The sequence below is a fragment of the Mastigoproctus giganteus genome, chromosome 10 (assembly GCF_048544385.1).
Source record: "Mastigoproctus giganteus isolate SK-2022 chromosome 10, ASM4854438v1, whole genome shotgun sequence".
Taxonomy (NCBI): domain Eukaryota; kingdom Metazoa; phylum Arthropoda; class Arachnida; order Uropygi; family Thelyphonidae; genus Mastigoproctus; species Mastigoproctus giganteus.
The window spans coordinates 59,317,869-59,339,266 of NC_143584.1; the positions used below are offsets into that span (position 1 = coordinate 59,317,869).

At 37.6% G+C, this 21,398-nt stretch overlaps 1 protein-coding gene across 2 annotated transcripts in view; it reads right to left on the reverse strand.

Moving 5' to 3' along the window:
• The window catches only part of LOC150079048 (CD109 antigen-like), a 1,092,235-nt gene that overhangs the window by 584,468 nt on the left and 486,369 nt on the right, over positions 1 to 21,398 (reverse strand). For both annotated transcript variants that reach the window (XM_090384122.1, XM_090384121.1), the window contains exon 17: positions 666 to 720. In XM_090384122.1, coding sequence (XP_090240248.1) covers positions 666 to 720 — 55 coding nt within the window. The remainder of the gene's footprint in view (positions 1 to 665; positions 721 to 21,398) is intronic.

Consider the following 21,398-nt stretch of genomic DNA (forward strand, 5'->3'; position numbering starts at 1 on the left):
GTTATGGAAGACTTTAAGGATATATATATATATATCACAGGAAGAATATACCTGGTAATTGTTTATAGTTAAACAATCAATGAATGAATGAAAAGCTCACTTAAAATTTTCAGATACACTAAGATTCAGTATAAGTGGACCATCACATACCAAGGATATCTCATGGTGTGCTTTTTGTACTTTAGGACAAACAAGATCCTCCTTTTAGTATTCCTGATCTGCCAAGTGAATATATTTCAAAAAACCAAATATTTTCACATCTTGTAAATATTTTCTATCATGCTTTATTCTCCAAATTTCTACAATGAGAGAAAAGATTTACAAGATGTAAAAATATTTGGTGTTTTGAAATGTATTACAGCCAAATTACACTTTTTAAAAATTAGTGCAATACTACAAAAAGAAAATGAGGAGTTAGTACCTATATGAAAAAGCTCTGCAAAGAATTGTCGTTTTTCAGTTTCTTGATTTGGAAGGTCAGGAACTAAAATGAAGGATTGTATTTATCCTAATAAATCTACAACCAATCTTCTGCCTAGACCTATATAAATTAAACCTTTAGCAGTTTTCTTTGTGCATTTTTTTCCCCCTCACATAATGTTTTTTCTTTTTATTGGAAACAGGGATACAAAAATTCACAACATCACAAAGAAATAGCATCTCACCTTCATCTTTCAAATGATATAATAGACTGTTAGTCATTATTTTGACACCAGAATCCTAAAAATCAGAATTAAAAAACAAAATATTACTGTTCAATCATGAAGCAGACACAGAAAGCTAATAATTTTCAAATACAGTAATTTAAAGTGGCACTCTTCTGTTAAATTACTATACAGATAAATTAAATGTTAAATGTTATAGATATTAAATTTATTCATGATAGCATTAGCCAAGGCACAACAAAATTCCAGGTGCCAGGTCACCATGGTGCTTAAAATTTCTGCAGTACTGTTCTAAAGTATTTTGCCTTTTTGTAATTTGTACCTTGTATGTTATCTTATCAAACAACTGACGATTTCATTTCAAACAATGATAATGAATGACTTTCATTATCATAATAAATTACTTTCAAAATCTTTTATGACAAAAAAAAATAATTATAATTATAATTTTGCTATATATCACATTTAATGAATATTATTCTAAGTTTTTTTTTTTTTACCTGATTTAGTACAGGCAACTCTCATATAACATGGTAGTTTGGTTCCTATAAAATCTCCTATAATGCGAAACCGTGTTATACGGGACTAAGAACCAGTACAAAAAGTGGAGGATTATGTTCCAAAAGGCGCCTCCGTAGCCAGGTGGGCAGGAGCAGCAGTGCGTAGCACACGCTTCTTGATTAGACCGGGGTTCGAGCCCATGCCCACCAAATATGAAGGATGTGGAAAGGTCAGGGAATGACCATTGCATATCCCCTCCGGAGCAATATGGCCTTAGTTGCTAATGCTCCTAAAAACCAAACAACGACATTCCAAAAGCTAACAAAAATACACCATTTTTCTATAACTATCAGAAACTTATTTTTTATAGTAGTAATAACTTAATGTTTTAACTTTATTTTTATAATAGTAGTAACTTAAATAGTAACAACTGAACAAATGTCTTTCCTTACAAACTATGACACTTATATGTCAGATAATGTATGTTCATTTAATTTTCTTCCTTTTCATCGCTGCTAAGCACAATCTCTTCTGCAGCATCTAGATTTCGTGTACCTTCTGCTCTCTTTAAAAGTCACAAACTGTACGCTTCAAAGTCTCAAACAAGCACAAGTTCAATAGCACCCAGGGATATCCCAACAAAATACAGTGCACCCCCACTTTAAAGATAAAAAGCACAAATTTAACTTTATTACCTTACCAATTAACAAAGTTAAATGATAGGTGAAAATCAGAAGAATATTTTCCAGTTAGCAAAATAAAAATAAATTTACACTTATGTACATAGCTTAATTAATACATACTATAATATGTACATGCTAACTAATAGATACTTCTCTTCACTGACTTTTTTTTTTCTTTGGTTGTAAAATTTAAAACAGTAAAAATGATAAGAAATTAATAAAAAAGCACAAGTTGCAACAAACACAATATGTGCAAGTGAGATATGGAGTAATGAGTTTCTGAAAATTTATTTATGTTTTTTTTATATGACTGAATTTTGATCACACTAACAGAAAAGACCAATAAACAGAAACTGGGAATTGTTTTTGTTTTATGGTAGTGACCTCCAGAAATGTGCTTTGGAAAAATATCAGGAAGGTGATATCAACAGCAGGGATTTTCCCAGCACAAAAGCTCAAAAATGCTGTGTTATGCGAGATTTCCCGCAATTCTCACACCGTGTTAGACCGAAACCATATTATATAAGTACCATGTTGTGCAAAGATTGCCGCAATTTATCAATCATATTAGAGCAAAATCATGTTATATACCGGGGTTGCCTGTATTAGTACTGTGGAAAATGATGACAAGTAAACTTTCACAGCAAAAAAAAAGAAAAAAATTAGAATTTTGCTATATTTGATGAATGTCATTCTAAGTTTTTTTTTTTTTTTTTTTTTGTAACCTGATTTAGTATTAGTAGTGTGGCAAATGATGACAAGTAAACCTTCACAGCAAAAAAAAAAAAAAAAAACTGAGTTCAGATCTTCCCATTCAGGTGAAGCATTGGAAATGCTCTTGACAGCCAAGTCTCACTGGCACTACCATTGTATAAACAAAAATTTGCAACAAAATTTCTGAGGAGGTGCAAAGTCTGCAACAGAAGCAGTTATAATTATCTGATGTCCAACAGACAATCAAAACAGAAATCAATCAATTTCCATTTTGAATGTCTTTAGATCCTAGGTAGGCACACTAGTTAGAAAGCACATTGTCCTCCTGGTAAACAATCCTAGGTCTGTATTTTAATATAAAATACGTATTGTCGGGAAAATTGTATATTGGCTGTCAATTGTCACTTGGTGAAGACATAGACTTCTGTAGCTGCTGTAAGCCAATAAGTTTTCATTGAAATTTTATTGTATTTTTCATTAGCATATCAATTTGTGTTTTACAAATAGATTAAATTTCGTCTTATTTTTTAAATTTAGTTCGCCATTTGTCTTATTTTTTAAAATTTAGCTAGTGATTTTGTAAGTTACAACTCACTACTCCTACCACTATCATAGCACTGTTTTTGGCGGGAATATTATAGCGCAACCAGTAAATCAGAAGAATGGTAACGTTTAAATTGTAATAAATAAGTATTTTGAAGGGCCCAATATATGCCCAAAATCACCTTTTGGGCATATATCTGTTGTATTTTTTGATTAGTTAACGTATTAATTTGTATTTTACAAATAAATTAAATAGGCTAAGTATCATTCATTGGCGTATTTTTTAAAATTTAGCTAGTGACTTTGTAAGTTACAACTCGCTACTGTTTTGACTGGAATATCGTAGCATAATCAGTAGTGTAGAAGAATAGTGGGGTTTTAATTGTAATAAATAAGTATTTGATAAATTCAAATATGTCTTTTGAATTTAGCTAAGGATATAACTAATTTATAACTAATAAATAAGTATTTTGATAAATTCAAATATATCTTTTGAATTTAGCTAAGGATATAACTAATTTAGCATTGTGATCGTTACGGTATAGCCTAACTTGAAAACGTATATCTCAAATTTGAAAGCTAAGGTATAACGTAAACTATACAGTGGAATACGTATCACTGCATTAGCTTAGTATAATATTGTATAGTCAAGTATAGTATAGTAAATTAATCAATTAAATTTATTAATTTTCATTGCTAATTAATTAAATCGTATTTAAACAGAAATCATGCCCCAGACTAGAGCAGCAAAGTAAAGTGCACAAAGTAGCAGATGTACTGTGGCTCGGTGGAGACCCAAAGGGGGCAATTCTCCAATGCATCACAGCCTAAAGAAATATGCAACTTCTGAAATATTTGCAGACCTTTCTGGGACGGGACATGATGTTACCAAGGGGAATGTCTTTGTGTGTGTTCTATTTATATTAAAGGAGGCAGCAAAGGAAGTAAGCAAACCTTTAGCCATAATTATGAAAGGACTCAGGAGAGGTCCTAATGGACTGCATTTATCCCCAATTCACAAAGGGTGACACAGGTAATTACAGACCTGTCAGTCTAACTTCTGTTCCAGGGAAAATAATGGAGTGACTGGTTAAGGAAGTGATGCAGGGTCATCTAGACAAGACACAGCATGGTTTTGTTAAGGAAAAGTCTTGGACCAATTTGAGTGGATACTATGATGTAGTCACAAAAGAACTGGATGCAGGGAATAACTTTGATATTATATATTTGGATCTTAGAAAGGCTTTTGACATTGTTGCACATGGAAGACTGCTGCATGAATTGGAGCATTGTGGCACTGGAGGCAAATTGCTGCTATGGATAAATGGATGGTTCAGTGGGAGAAGACAGAGAGTGGTTATCAATGGATGCTGCTCTTCATGGACTAAAGTTATTAGTGGAGTTCCTCAGGGTTCAGTGTTGGGCCCATTGTTATTTTCAGTATTTATCAATGATACCGATGTGGGTATATCAGGGTTAGCATCTAAGTTTGCAGATGATACAAAGGTTGGCTGTGCTGTTAATGACATATGATAGTACACTAATGCAACAGGAGCTGGAAAAGCTGAGCAGATGGGCTGAGAGGTGGCAACCGAAGTTTAACATTGATAAATGTAAAGTACTGCATATGGGTAGCAGTAACCCCAGAGTAACATATCAACTGGGTGGTACTACACTGAAGGTTGTGGAGAATGAAAAGGTTTTGGTGGTAATTGTGCAATCAGATATGAAGTTTTCTGAAAAGTGCAAACAGGCTGCAAGAGTAGCTCATGGTGTCTTGTCAATGATATACAGAATTTTGCTAGCAGGTATAAGCAGGTGATTGTCCCCTTGTATAAGGCAATGGTCAGGCCATACCCTGAGTACTGCATACAAGTCTGGAGGCCTCATTTTAAGAAAGACGAAGAGCTGCTGGAACAAGTACAGAGATAGGCAACAAGATTGGTGAGTGGAACAAAGGGTTGGTGTTACCAAGAAAGGCTTAAGTTCTGCAAATTGCAGCTTCCAGAGACTAGGCACCTGCAAATGATCTGAGCTGTATAAATCCTTGAATGGACTGAGCAAGCTCAATGCTAATGGGATTCTTCCTCTTGCTCAGATTACTAACCTGAGGGGGCACAAATTCAAACTGAGGAAAGACAATTGGGTGATTCCATGTCAAGTGGCCTAATTTTGAAGATGGTCCCTGCTCGACCATCTTCAATTTTGTTGAAACTTGGTATAGATGTTTAAACATGATTCCCAAGAAGCTGTGCAAAAATTCAGTTCAAAATATAGTATGCTTGAAGCACCAGCACCTTTTTTGTAGAGGTCACTTGTGTTACATGGAGCAAATCACAAAAAATTGTCAAAATTTTAAGTGTTACTGTTGCACAACATTGAGAGGTAGTGCTCTGAAACTTACCTAGTTAAATTTTGGCAGAGAATGCAAAACGTTTGGTGTCCAGGCTGAAAAACCTTCACATTTTTTCAATGCGGTCTAAAACTGGGACCAAAAATTTGTCGCAACAAATTTAAACAAGACTTTTGAAAGTCATAACTTTGAAATAAAAACCTTTGGTACCTTCTTTTTCTTTGGGCATTTCATTTAACATCTGCATGAATTCAGCCTAACCAAATATGAGCTGTTATATTTGTTTGCTGGCTGAGATATTTTTTTTCAAAAATAGACTCAAAAGTTGAAATTCAAAATTTGACCTATCTTTAGGGTCAAATATCTTAACGTGGGACACCTTCAATTCTCTTGATTTTTCCACCATTGGAAAGAGCAGGTCTTAAACAACAAGAATCATGGTTTTTCAGTTTTGTGTCTTGCTACTTTTTATATTTTCCACATAATATTTGCATATTTATTTGATGGTGAAGTTTCACATCTCAATAAGGACAGAACTATTGCATTTATAAGAGTGAAATTTTCTGAAATTACTCTACCCTTTGGTTTAAGGAGAAAAGATACATTGCTAATGCACAAAAAGATCTGTATTTTTTTACAATAGGGGTGCAAATGGCAAGAAAAGAAATTGCATGGGTTTCTTTAGTGCAAGTTCCCAAGCCTGAAAAGTGGTCTTTATTCAGGATTCCAAGCATAAAGATGATGTTCCATTGGTTTCTAAGCTTAACAGAAGTTATAACTACAACAAAATGTATTTAAAACAATAAATTTGAAATAAGCAAGTGAGGGTGAAGATACTGAATCACTGCTTCATAATGGACTGGAATTTTTCATTGATGGTTGATATTATTACTCCAGGCAAGCTATATTGTTTTCCCATTGTTGTTGTTTACGGAGCTGGAAGATTGGCAATAATTTGTTGTTCAGGAATCCAGCAGACATCTTGTCTAGTAGGCCAGTGAAATGAGCGAGCTCTCCATGAGGATGCATGAAATTTACCAATACATCATATTCTTCAAATGAAATTTCACAAATATTTCCAATCCACCAATTATTATCATAAATACAGGCAATGTATTAGCCAGTTTGTAAATTAACAATTGGCACATTATTATTATTATTATTAGCCATATGGTGCAAGGAAGCCTGAGGCTTATGCTGCATCAGCCAAAAAAAAAAAAAAAAATTTCTGAATTACCCTGAGAGCAAGAGAGAGAGAGAGAGAGAGAGAGAGAAGTAGAAGGGAATCACCAAGAAAAGAAGAGAAGAATGGTGATATCCAGCTCAGGACCCTGGATATCATCATTCTTCTCTTCTTTTCTTGGTGACTCCCTTCTACTTCTCTCTCTCTCTCTCTCTCTCTCTCTCTCTCTCTCTCTCTCTCTCTCTCTCTCTCTCTCTCTCTCTCTCTCTCTCTCTCTCTCTCAGGGTAATTCAGAAATTTTTTTTTTTGGCATAAGCCTCACCATATGGCTAATAATAATAATAATAATAATAATAATCTGCCAATTGTTAATTTATAACCTGGCCAATACACTGCCTTTATTTATGACAATAATTGGGGGATTGGAAATATTTGTGAAATTTCATTTGAAGAACATGATGTATTGGTTAAATTTCATGCATCCTCATGGAGATACTGAATATTGCTTTCACTAGTCTGACCTACATGAGCTATAAATGATGATGGTGTGTCGTTTGACACTCTGCAAACATGAATCTGTCTTGCATCAATAGGAATGAAGTGATGATTTTCTCTTGTTCCAGCAACAGTATGACTGGCTATAAATCTTTTCTCTCGAAATGGCCTTACTTGCTCAATTTCCTCTTTAGAAACAAAACAGAATTTTATTCCAGTCACATGCTTGTCACAAAATTCAAACATGTTTCTTGGTGTCAGGATTTGGTTTACAACTGGGCATTGGAGACTTGCACATGCTGCCAAATATTTTATTGTTCCACCAATTCCATCACATGGTGACTTGCCATGGCTAGTGCCAAAGAAATTCCATTCAGCACTGATATCAAAATCCTTCTGATGATGACAAAAGTTAATAAAATTCTTGAAATCCTTGTATTGAGCTGCAGAACCATCACTGAAGTAGTGAATGTGCCTGATTTCTGTCATGTAACTCTTCAAATATTCAATTAAGTTGGTTAGAAAAAACATGCACTGCAATTGTGTCATGTCGAAGGCAGTCACTGATTATGCAGAAACTTATATTCTGAAGTTAAACATCCTTGTAATAAATGACAAATGGATGCAATGTAGCCTGACTATTCTCCCAGTAGAACCCTTGAATAGCATCTTGCACAAGAAATGAATAATTTTCTGCAAAATCCATCAAGATGACCAATTCTCCTGTCATTAGGCTTTCCTTTGTTGACTTCAAATGGTAGCTTTGATATTTAGCAATGTAGTAATGACAAGAAAGGTTAAATGTCATTGTACTCAACTCTTGAATAAAATCTGTTGTTAATTGCTTTGTGTCCAGTGTATCTCTGTCAGTGTGTATCCATTGCTTGAATTCAATAATATCTTCTGGCTCATTGTTTTCAAAAATATTCTCTAGAAACGTTTTTAATTCATCTATTCCTGGACATTTTCACACTGATGAAGCATACAATCTTTTGACTCCAAATAACAGACTGTTTTACCAATGAGAACCTTGTAATCACATTCAACAGGACTTGCTGCTAGCATTAACTTGACATTTTTATGGATTGTACATACACATACAGAAATATGCATCAACTAGTGCACCAACTGTGACACACAACTTGGGTCGAACATTTAGAAAATCCAATGTCAGATCCATTTCTATCACGATAAGTTATAAACATTTCCTTCAAGTTGCTGAGTAGTAGTCGCTTATGCATTTGCATTTTTATTCCATCCGCATTTCTAATGGAAATGAAATCTTTTTTTCAAGGGCATATCCAACTTGGTCCTTGAGGTTGTCACAGACATTCTCTCAGATATGCCAGACAAGCTGTACTTGCTACCTGGGAGTCTGAAACGCTGATGGAACTGATATTCGGGTGACACTCAAGTCAAGTGGACCCAATTTCGGCGAAGTCCGGACGGTCTGTGACAGCCAAATCCTCTGCTTGCACCTTAACGATGGAGGGACTGTTAGTAATCCTGGGTATAACTTCCATGCACATGTACATGGTGGGTGACCACCCAGGTGTGAACCAACGTAAGCAGGGGTCGAGGTGTGGCGCCCACACCACATGGAGGAATGCCACCCCTCTATGTTACCAGGCAGTACTAGGTGGTAGATGACTCTCATCAACTGGTGAAATACCACCACTTTGCTTATTGGAGGCCTGAAGTGGTGCAACCCATGTTTAGTCTCTAGAGCTAAGTTCCGGTCAACCCTTCCCTTTCTCTTCCATCATGCAGTATGATTGTTGACTTTTGAGGTTATGATGAACGTCGTGGCGAGATCCAATATTCCTTACATTTTGAGGGTACAGCTCTAAAACGGTGTTCGCAGGCCGGCCGCTAGTTAGTACACCGGACCGAACCTATTGGTAACTCTCTAGGAGGCTTCCGGATCAGCTAGTGTATAATCTTGCTACCTCTACTCTGCCAGATAGTGACTGGAGGGAGTCCGAGTAGTGTGTATGCGGGGAGCATTGTCGAGGCCACGTTATGTCAAGGATCTGGGTATATTCATACCACCTGTACGCCATATCCAAAAATTTCATTACTTCATACAGCATGTCCCACCCACTTTTTGTTACTATTGAATACACCATGAATTGTCAAACTAATAGAGCAAGCTTATCTGCGAAAAGATCTAAACCTCCCAAGCACTTCCTAATTCATTTCACAAATATACGTGGTCTCAATTCTAATCTCAACGATGTCCATTTCCACTTGCAGTCTGCCAAACCCCATGTACTTTTTCTGACAGAATCTCAGTTATCAGTTGATTCAACTACTGCTCATCTCAGATGCCCAAATTATTCCCTGTATGATTCCTTTCACCTCAAAGGTGGTACTTGTGCATATGTCCGTTCTGATATTCCCTGTCAGAGACTTGGCAATTTGGAATCTCCTCTCTTTGATCTTCTCTGGCTTAAAATCTCTCTACCTCATTGTGTCAAATTCATCTGTTGTCTCTACCGTTCACCCAACTCCACTAATCACTTGGAGCTCTTTGACTTTCTCTCTTTGCAAATTGATTTTCTCCAGTCCAACTTTCCTAACAGTGAGGTAATTTTCCTTGGTGATTTTAATGTTCACAACCGCAGCTGGCTTCCATTTTCTAGTCACACCGACCCAGCAGGTCGAGATGCTGAACAATCTGTGCTAGGTCAATTACTAATGACCTAACACAGATTGTTCATTTACCTACAAGAATACCGGACAATCCTAATCATACAGCCAATACGCTTGATCTTTTTCTCACAAACAACCCTTCTAAGTACACGGTCGAAGTGAGAGGTCCTTCAGGCACTTCAGATCACAACTTGGTGATTGTCTCTTCTCCAATGGAACCTTTATCGCATGGCTATTCCCAACCTCGTGTTGTTTGGCATTACAAGAATGCAAAATGGGATGACCTGCGAGACTTCTTTTCTTCTTTTCCTTGCTCGGATTACTGTTTCAAAAGTTCTGATGTCAACGTTTGCTCAGATCGTGTCAGTGAAATTATTCTTGCAGGAATGGAATCCTTTATCCCACACTCCACTTTAAAATCTCGTCCTTCATCTAAACCTTGGTTTTCCAATAAATGTGCTAAGGCTGTTTAAGAGAAGAATGTTGCATATTGTAATTGGCTTGTTTCTAATTCTTCAGTTTCATTTTCTGCCTACACCAAAGCTTGCAACAATTGTAAAGCAGTTATTAATCAGTCCAAACTAGAGTTTGAACAGGCTAAGAGTAGAAAACTTGCTTCTTGCCCTAATGGTAGCCGACCATTCTGGTCTCTTGCCAAAGCTATTGGCCGCAACTTTTGCCCATCTCTGCTCCCACCTCTGTCCAAACCAGATGGTTCTGTTGTCATTTCAGCCAAGGATAAAGCTGACCTGCTAGCATCCCATTTTTCTTCCAGCTCATGTATTAATGATCTTGGTAAAACACCTCCCACCACGCTCCATTCAATGCCTCCTGTGGTCTTCCGTCAAAAGGATATCAGAAAGATTTTGATGAATCTTGATGCTAAGAAAGCTCCAGGTCCTGATGGTATTTCTCCACTTGTTCTCAAAACCTGTGCTCCTGAACTTACTCCTATTCTTTGCCGCCTTTTTTCACTTTCTTATTCCAAAGGTGTTTTTCCTTCTGCTTGGAAATTTGCTCATATCCAGCCATCTTCTATAATTCCCGCTCTTTAGCCAGTTCCTAAAAAGGGTGACAAATCCCTCCCATCCAATTATCGTCCCATTGCAATTACTCCTACTCTTTCTAAAGTAATGGAGAAATCAATTAACTGCCAACTCTTAAACTACCTAGAAACCTTCTGTCTGATCAACGATCGCCAGTATGGATTCCGTCAGTGTCGATCCACTGGTGATATTCTAGCGTATGTTACCCATTTATGGACTAATTCAATGGAAAGGTTCGGTGAAACACAAGTAGTTGCTCTTGACATCTCAAAGGCTTTTGATTGTGTTTGGCATAAAGGTCTTCTAAACAAGCTTCCATCTTATGGTTTGCCAACTGTTTTTAGTAATTGGTTATCCAGTTTTCTCTCTGATCACTTGCTGAGGGTGATGGTAGATGGCTCTCTGTCTTCTAACTTCTCCACTAATGCCGGTGTTCCTCAAGGTTCAGTTCTTTCCCCCACTCTTTTACTCTTGTATATTAATGACCTTCTTCCATTGACTGGCAATCCTATCCATAGTTTTGCCGATGATAGCACATTGCATTCTACTTTCCATTTTGAGAAACCTTGTCCTGCTCAATCAGCTTCAACGTTTCGAAAATCTGCTACCAGTTCCTTAAATGCCGATCTTCAGGTAATTCTCCAGTGGGGCAAAGGCAACTTAGTTGATTTCAACCCTTCTAAAACTCAGTCTTGTCTTATATCTCGCAAAAAGGATTCTTCTGCTCCTATGCTTATCTTTAGGGACATTCCAATTTCTAGGCAAAATGATATATCTCTTTTGGGGATTACCCTGACTTCTAACCTCTCTTGGCACAAGCACATTAAAAATATTGCTTCCTCTGCATCTAAAAACTTGGTTTTCTCTTTCGCTCTTGGCGTTACTTTTCTTCCAAACAGCTGCTCACTGTGTATAAATCGCAAATCCGCCCTGACATGGAATATTGTTCCCACATCTGGGGTGGTGCCCCCAAAACCTCTCTCAGGCTTCTTGATTCCATTCAGAAGATGGCAGTTAGGTTAATTAAGACTCATCTCTAACAGAGTCTCGACAGTCGCTAACTCATAGACGTACTCTTTCTGCTGCATGCCTCTTCTACAGATACTTCCATGGGCACTGTTCTTCTGAATTTGCTTCTATAATTCCCGCTCTCTCTCTCTTTCAAAACAGTCCGAACATGTGCCGCCACCAGCCAATATCCATTTACTGTACAACTTCAAACTCACAGAACCAACTTTTAATCTTCCTCATTTATTCATTCAACTGCCGTTTTCTGGAACAACCTTCCTTCATACGTATTTCCTGAAAATTACAATCTACAGAAGTTCAAGTCCAATGTCAACAAATATCGTCTTTCATCTTTTCAACCTCCAACCCAAGCACGGTACTAAGTACTATAGGTTCTAATACCTCTCGTGTTTGGGGTTCACATAAAAAAAAAAAAAAAAAAAAAACTAAATTCATCATCTTCAAAAAATTCCATCACCTTTTGCTTTACTTGCTCAGAAAGCTTATTTCCTTGCTTTTTTCCAGGTATGGCCATGATTCCTTCTGCTTTAAGTTTTCTAGCATTCTTGACCATTCTTTCTGAGAACACTAAACTCTTCCATTGTTTTCTTTATGGACCAACTAACTGGAGCTAGTGTTAATATTTGAAGTATTTCTGAATAACTTGATACCATCAACTTTTCTTTCAGTAGCTCATTGTAATCTAAGCAATTTCCACACTGATGACTTGCACTTGGCTCCATGATGTCATTTGGATACAAGCCACCAATAGATGCAGTTTTACTGGCAATTACATTTTGTACTTGACTTGCCTTCATTCCTTTTGGCATAGCCTTGTGAGTCTCTCTTAGCCATTTGTTGAAATTTCAGAGGAGAAATACCAATAGCCATCAAACGTGTGTTCATGCTTTCAGTCACATGCATTTTGTCATCATGGTCTGATCCAGATGAAGTTGATTTTCCTATTGCTGTTTTTCGGCTGTTACTCTTTTTGGCATGATGGACACACCTTCTGGCCTGGTTTTATGTCTACCTTTGTTAGGTCTTTCAGGTAGTCTGCCATTGACAAATCTATTGGTTGTAAACTTTTTTTCACCATATGATTTTTCTTCTGAAAAGAATTGCAATATGAATGTTGCAAAAATTCAAATTTTGTCAAATGCAAAGCTTCATGATGTAGACAAATTGTGTCTTCTTCACCCATCTTTAATCCATAATGTCTACCTATCAGCTGTTGTTCTTCAAATTCAAATTCTTTAAATAATTTTAACCCAGTTTTGCATGTATAGGATAGCACATGACATTTAGAATTATCCATATGACTGATGGTGCATGAGTCCAGCTTATCTCCAGCAAAATCTTCTGATTCCATGGCTTTCATGCTGACTAATAAGTGGACGTTTCTGCAAGCAATGAAAACTTAATTAACTTTATTGCAGTCAAACAATAAAAAATAGAAGAACAAAATAAACAAACTGTTCATCATGAAGATAAAACACATTAATAACAGCATGGTTCAAATATCAGCTATAATGTTCTAGAATGTTCATCAGTTTTTTTTTTTTTGGAATTCAAAAATATTGCAGAATGGTCTAGCATTCTAGAATATTCTATAATCCTTGGGTATTCCTCTAGAATATTCCATACTTATAGAATATACTCTATTTCTAGATTATTCTAAACATTAGGCAGGATTAAGGAAGTATTCTGCAACAAAAAAAAATTTCACAAAATAACAATGCGGCACATAAAACTACTTGATGTCTAGGCATAATTTTAAGGCCTTATAAGTGCAAAGACACAAAAAATCCTTGTAGCTGAAACACTGCTCTTTCCAGTGGAGGCAAAAATGAGAGAATTGAAGGTGTCCCACATTAAGATATTTGCCCTTTAAGATAGGTCAAATTTGACTTTCAAAATTTTGGTCAATCTTTGAAGGAAAAATATCTCAGCCAGTAAACAAGTATAAGAGCTGATATTTAGTTACGCTGAATTCATGCAGTTGGTAAGTGGAATGTCCAAAGCAGAAGGAACCAAAGGTTTTTATTTCAAAGTTATGAAATTCGAAAGTCTTGCTTAAATTTGTCACCACAAATTTTTGGTGCCAGTTTTAGACCACATTGTAAAAAATGTGAAGGTTTTGAGTCTGGACACCAAACGTTTTGCATTCTCTGCCACAAGTTAACTAGGTATACCATGTTTCAGAGCACTACCTCTCATCATTGTGCAATCGTGACACTTAAAACTTTGAAATTGTTTTGTGATTTATTCCGCATAACACAAGTGACCTCCACAGAACAGGTGCCAGTACCTCAAGCATGCTATATTTTGAACTGAAATTTTGCACAGCTTCATTTGAAACCTGTTTAAACATCCACACCAAGTTTCAACAAAATTGAAGTTGGTCGAGCAGGGACCCCTAGGCCACTTGACATGGAATGACCCAATTGTAGAATAAATGTGTGGAAATTTGCCTTTAACGAGTGGGTGGTTGATAGTTAGAACAAATTTCCATCTGTTGTAGTGGAGGTCAGCAACTTAAATGAGTTCAAAGCAGAACTAGACATACATTTTGAGCAAATGGATGGATGAAATGGGAAGGGTGGGTTTTGTTTTTTTTTTTTTTTGGCTGATGCTATAGCTATATAAACTTGCTTTCTTGCATCATATGCCCTACTAATGCTAATGCTAATTTAATTTACAGTACAGTCGGGACTATTTCTTGGTTTTCTGAAGCTTGATTTTTCTTAAAAATATCCAGTTTTCCTTGAGAAGAGCTGCTGCTTTTTACATGAACGTTCCAATTTTTTTGTCTTTTTTCTGCCAAAAAATATCCTATTTTTTCCCTTCTTTCAATGATCTGACCTTGAGGTTTTGAAAGTCAAAATGGCAGATATGTATTTTGCCCAACCCCTTTATTCAAAAAGCTTGGTACAGAGACTTTCTGGATTTCAAGTAGTCCTTAGCAAGAGAAATAAGAACTCATACAAAATAAATAATTAAAAACCCTTATGATTTGATTAAGGTGTAAATGGAAAATGAATACCACTACAATCAAATGTTGTATCAACCAACTAAACAGTGGAATAGAAAAATCATCAGGAAAAAAAAAAAAAAAAAAAAACCTTTCCATTCCCTCCATTCACTCCAAATGCATGTCTAGTTCTGCTTTGAGCTTATATAAGTTTTCGACCTCCATCTTGCCAGATGGAAGTTTGTTCCAACAATCAACCACCCTATGGCTAAAGGCAAATTTTGCACATCTATTCTACAATTTACTTTTTATTATTATTATTATTATTATTAGCCATATGGTACAAGGAAGCCTGAGGCTTATGCTGCACCACCCAAAAAAAAAAAAAAATTCCCGAGTTACCCCCCCTGTGTGTGTGTGTGTGTGTGTGTGAGAGAGAGAGAGAGAGAGAGAGAGAGAGAGAGAGAGAGAGAGAGAGAGAGAGAGAGAGAGAAGTAGAAAGGCATCACCAAGAAAGAGAAGAATGATGATATCCATCTCAGGACCCTGTGTTTGCCAAGCCCATACTCACCAGATGTGAGCCCCCAGGGTTATTTTCTCCAATTTGAATTTATGTTCCCTCGGGTGAGTAATCTGGGCAAGAGGAAGAATTCCATCAGCATTGGCCTTGCTCAAACCATTCAATGCCTTATACACACCAATTAGATTACATTACAGGTGCCTAGTCTCCAGATACTGCAATTTTCAGAACTTAAGCCTTTCTTTTGTAAGAGGATCCCTTTGTTCCCCTCACCAATCTTGTTGCCCTTCTCTGCATCCTTCCTTCCTAGAATAAGGCCTCCAGAACCGTATGCAGTACTCAAGGTGTGGCCTGTTCATTGCCTCATACAGGGGGACAATCACCTCCTTATCCCTACTAGCAAAATTCTTGTATATCATTGACAAGTCACCATGAACTACTCTTGCACACTGTCTGCACTGCTCAGAAAACTTCATATCTGGTTGCACAATTACCTCCCACATCTTTTTCATTTTCCACTACCCTGAGTGTGGTAACATAATTGGCATGTTATTCTGGGGTTACTGCTCCATATGCAGTACTTTACATTTGTCAATGTTAAACTTCAGTTGCTCCCGCTCAGCCCTTCCAGATCCTGTTGCAGTAGTGTACTATCATTACTGTCATTAACAACTCTGCCAACCTACATATCATCTGCAAACTTGGACATTAACCCTGACATACCTTCATCAATATTACTGACAAATACAGAAAACAAGAATGGGCCCAACACTGATCCCTGGGGGACTCCACTAATAACATTAGTCCATGAAGAGCGGTGTCCACTGATTATCACTCTATATTATCCCACTCAGCCATCCTTTTATCCATTGTAGCAACTTGTCCTTAATGCTAAACTGCTCCAATTTGTGCAGTAATCTTCCATGTGCAAGCTTTTCTATAATCCAAGCATATGATATCAAAATTATTTTTTGCATCCAGTCCCTTCATGACTACATCATAGTCTCCAATCAAATTTGGCAGACAAGACTTCCCCTTAACAAACCCATTCTGTGTCTGAAAAATGACTGCAGTCCTGGACAGATGATCCTGCATTGCTTCTGTAACCAGTGACTCCATAATTTTCCTTGGAATAGAAGCTAGACTAACAGGTCTGTAATTATCCATGTCACCTTTCCTTCAATCCTCCTTTGTGAATTGATTTTCACATTCCCGCTGTGTGGAGACCACATATTAGTTCAAAGAAGCTTTCATGATTATGGCTAAGGGTTCTTAATTCCTTTGCTTCCTCCTTTAACATAACTGGATAGATCCCATCCATCCCAGGTGCCTTTCTTATATTCAATTTCAACTATTTCTTCTCCACTTTGCTCTCGGTTATTACAAAATCTTTCAGCTCCCTTCTAGAGTTTGATAAGCTTCTGGCCTCCACTTCCCTATAGGCTTCCTCATTTGTGAATGTAGGTGCAAAATACTCGTTCAGTCTGTCAGCTACCCCAGAAGTCCATCAACAATCGAACCATCAATATCAAGTGGACCAATCTGATTCATCCCGTTCCTTCTAGAGTTTACATAAGTAAGGAAGTCTTTGCTTTTTTTCTTTGCATCCTTTGCCAAAGATTTCTGATAATTTGCCTTGGCTTGCCTAACCTCCTTTGTGACTTGATTACAGACAAAAATAATATATTATAAAATAAAAATAAATACACTTATATACAAAATTCAAAAAAATTCCATATAAATAAGTATAATATCATATACTAGAACCTACCTAGTATAATAAACTAGTGTAATAACATATACTAGAACCTACATAAGAAAGGTATATAATAAAAAATACCAGAACCTATGTAACAAAGGTGTATAACAAAATATACTAAACCTGTATAAGAAAGGTGTTTAACAAAATATATTAGAACATATATAAAAAAGGTGTATAACAATATAGCATTAGCATTTAGCATTAGCATTAGCATTAGTAGAGGCATTTGATGCAAGAAAGCAAGCTTATGCAGCATCAGCCAAAAAAAATAAATAAATAAAATAAAATAAAAAAATTAAAAAAATAAATAATAAAAAAAAAAAAAAACACTTCCACTTCACCCCTCTGTTCGTTCAAAATACCTGTCCAGCTGAGCCTTAAACTTATTTAAGCTATCAACTTCCACGACAAGGGATGGAAGTCTGTTCCACCAACCAACCACCCGCTGGCTAAAGGCAAATTTCCGCACGTCTATCCTACATCTGTCTTTCCTCAATTTGAATTTATGCCCTCTCAGGTGATTTTTCTGAGTGAGAGGAAGAATCCCATCAGCATTGAGCATGCTCAAACCATTCAAGGCCTTGTACACCTCTATCAGATCACCTCGCTGGTGCCTAGTCTCCAGACACTGTAATTTGCAAAACTTAAGCCTTTCTTCGTAAGAGCACCCCTTTGTTCCATTCACCAATCTTGTTGCCCTTCTCTGTACTCGTTCCAGCAGCTCTACATCCTTCTTGAAATGAGGCCTCCAGACCTGTATACAGTACTCTAGGTTTGGCCTGACCATTGCCTTATACAAGGGAATAATCACCTCCTTATCCCTGCTAGAAAAATTCCTATATATCATTGACAATACACCATGAGCTACTCTTGCAGCCCGTCTGCACTGCTCAGAGAACTTCATATCTGCCTGCACAACCACCCCCAGGTCCCTTTCATTCTCTACCACTGTCAGTGTAGTACCACAGAGTTGATACGTTGCTCTGGGGTTGCTGTTTCCCATGTGTAGTACTTTACACTTGTCAATGTTAAACTTCATTTGCCACCTCTCAGCCCATCTGCTCAACCTTTCCAGATCCTGTTGCACTATGCCGCTGCTCCTGTTGCAGCAGCATAGTGTCAGTAGTGTCCTTAACAACCCTGCCTACCTTTGTATCGTCTGCAAACTTTGACATTAAGCTTGATATACCATCATCAATATCATTTATGAATACAGAAAACAATAATGGACCCAACACTGAGCCCTGAGGGACTCCACTAATAACATTAGTCCACGACGAGCACTGTCCATTGACTACCACTCTCTGTCTTCTCCCCCTCAGCCACCCCTTTATACACAGCAGCAATTTGCCTCCAATGTCACACTGCTCCAATTTGTGCAGCAGTCTTCCATGTGCAACAGTATCAAATGCCTTTCTAAAATCCAAGTATATAATATCAAAGTTATTCCCTGCATCCAGTTCCTTTGTGACTGCATCATAGTATCCAATCAAATTGGTCAGGCAAGACTTTCCCTTAACAAAACCATGCTGTGTCGGAGCTATAACTGAAGTCTTGTCTAAATGATCCTGCAGTGCTTCTTTAACTAGTGCCTCCATTAATTTTCCTGGAACAGAAGTTAAACTCACAGGTCTATAATTACTTGTGTCAGCCTTTGATCCTCCTTTCGGAATTGGGGTCACATTTGCACATCTCCAGTCTGGGTACCTCCCCTGAGTCCAAGGAAGCTCTCATAATTATGGCTAAGGGTTTGCTTACTTCCTTTGCTGCCTCCTTTAATATAACTGTATAGATCCCATCAACCCCAGGTGCTTTCTTGTGTTTATCTTCAACAATTTCTCCTCCACTTTACTCTCAGTTAATACAAGATTATCTAGCTTACTGCCAGAGTTGAATACACCTCTGGCATTCCCTTCCCTGAATAACTCCTCATGTGTGAATGTCGATGAAAAATATTCATTTAGTTTGTTAGCTACCTGAGCAGGATCATCAACAGTTGAACCATCAATATCAAGTGGATCAATCTGATTCATCCCCTTCCTTCTAGAGTTTACATAAGTAAAGAACTCTTTGCTGTTTTCCTTTGCATCCTTTGCCAAAGATTTCTCGTAATCTGCTTTGCCTGCCTAACCTTTTTTGTAACTTGGTTACAGATCAGCATATATCTATCATAGGCTTCTGTGTCACATGTCAATTTATATGTATCCCATGCATTTTTCTTCTCTGCCATATGTCTCATTAGTTTATATGACATCCATTTAGGCCTAAACCTTGAACAATATTTCTTAGTTTGTATGTAAAGCCTAGTAGCTTCCAAGATAAGTTCTTTGAATGCTTCCCATTTTGAATTTGCTGTTGGTAACATCATCAGTTGGTCCCACTGAATAGAATTTAAATACAGTCTCAGACCATCGTAGTCGCCTTTATGAAAGCAAAAACCCTTCCCTTTACCCCTGATGGTAGTTACCTCTTTGTGTAAATCCCACTTGAGCACACTGTGATCACTGCCACCTAGTGATTCCTTTTTCTGCATATTCTTAATGCATGAAGAATCACTACTGATAATCAGATCAAGAGTATTACTCCCTCTAGTTGCCTCCCGAACATGCTGATGTAGAAAACAATCATCCAATAAAACCACAAAAGCGTTGCTAGTGTGTGGTGACCAACCCACAAATTCCAGTCAATATCTGGGAAATTAAAATCCCCCATTATAAGACTCTCTGATTTACTGGCCCACTATTTCCTTGTACAGTTTCTTATTATACTCATCAGAGTCATTAGGCCTATAGCACACTCCTACTCACAATTTTGATCTCCCAATGCTTATGTCACACCAAACTGACTCGACACTGCACTGTTCAGCGTTGTTGACTGGCTTCACTTCCTTGGATTTTATGTGTTTCTTAACTAATAGCATAACCCCTCCTCCCTTCCTATTCTGTCTATCCTTTCTGTAGACATTGTACTCCCCAAATTCCAGTTTTGTATTCCTTATATCTGTGTGACGCCACGTCTCTGACATCCCAACAATATCTGCCTTTGATGTTTTGAGCAATACCTCAAATTCATCAAATTTATTTACCAAACTCCTAGCATTGGTGTAAACGCAAGTATACATGCACCTGTTCCTATTCTTAGCTACACCAACACAACCCATGTGTTTACTTGTACCGCAATGACTTCCAGCAGTTTCTGAAATAATCTGCATTCTGTTTTTCAGGCTGCTGCTCATTCCAATAGAAGCAGTGCAAGAATCACTTTCACCTCTGCTAGTTGTTGTTGTTGTTATTTGGTTTTCAGGAGCATTAGCAACTAAGGCCATATTGCTCCGAGAATATGCGGTGACCTTTCTGTATCCGCCGTATTTGGTGGTGACGAGCTCAAACCCCGGTCTAATCAAGAAGCGTGTGCTACGCACTGCTGCTCCTTCCCACCTGACTATGGAGGCGCCGTCCTCTGCTAGTGGCTACTGTTAATCTATTACTCCTTGTGTCCCCAAGTTAGCAGTTTTCCGACCTACCTAACACTACCTCGATAGCATCAGAAAATATTCTTGCACCTTTTCTATTTAAGTGTATCCCATCCCTGTAGAAGCAGCCTCTCTTGTTAACAAGTACAGTCCAGTCTGAAAAAAATTATACCCCTTGAGCCTTGCACAATCTTTCCAGGGCCGAATTGATTGACAAGGCTCTCATCATATACTCCCTCCTATCACGTCTGGGCAGAATTGCAGACACTTTCAAATTCAACCATAATTCAAGGCTTTTTTTCAACAGTGACCTGTATTTGTTAAGTAGATCTGCCGGTCTCCTACTCTTAATGTCATTAGTGCCAACGTGTTCGACTATATCACCCTTTGTGCCCTTAAAAGATGATATCCGCTCTACGTCATCAACCTTTGCCCCTGGCAGATATACCCTGGTCCTGTTCCACCTATCCTTTTTACAAAGTATGTTCCCCGTTTCCCTGACATTAGAGTCACATACAACTACTATTTCCTGTGGGACCAGCGCATTCTGCCTTGGGGGGGTTGCGTGATGACCAAGTGCAAGCTCTGGCGTTGATGTGGGCAGCTGAGAGCTTGATGGGCCCCTCAATTTAGATCCTTCAAGGGCATCCACCCTGTCCTTCAAGCTCTCATAGAGGCCCATAACAACGCTGAGTTGTCGCCTGATTTCGTTACACTCCTTGCATCGCGCACACACAAAGACATCCCCCATGGCAATATCATGTCCCGTACCTGAATGCTCTACAAACATCATGCAAGCAGTGCATTTTAAAAGGCTGTAATTC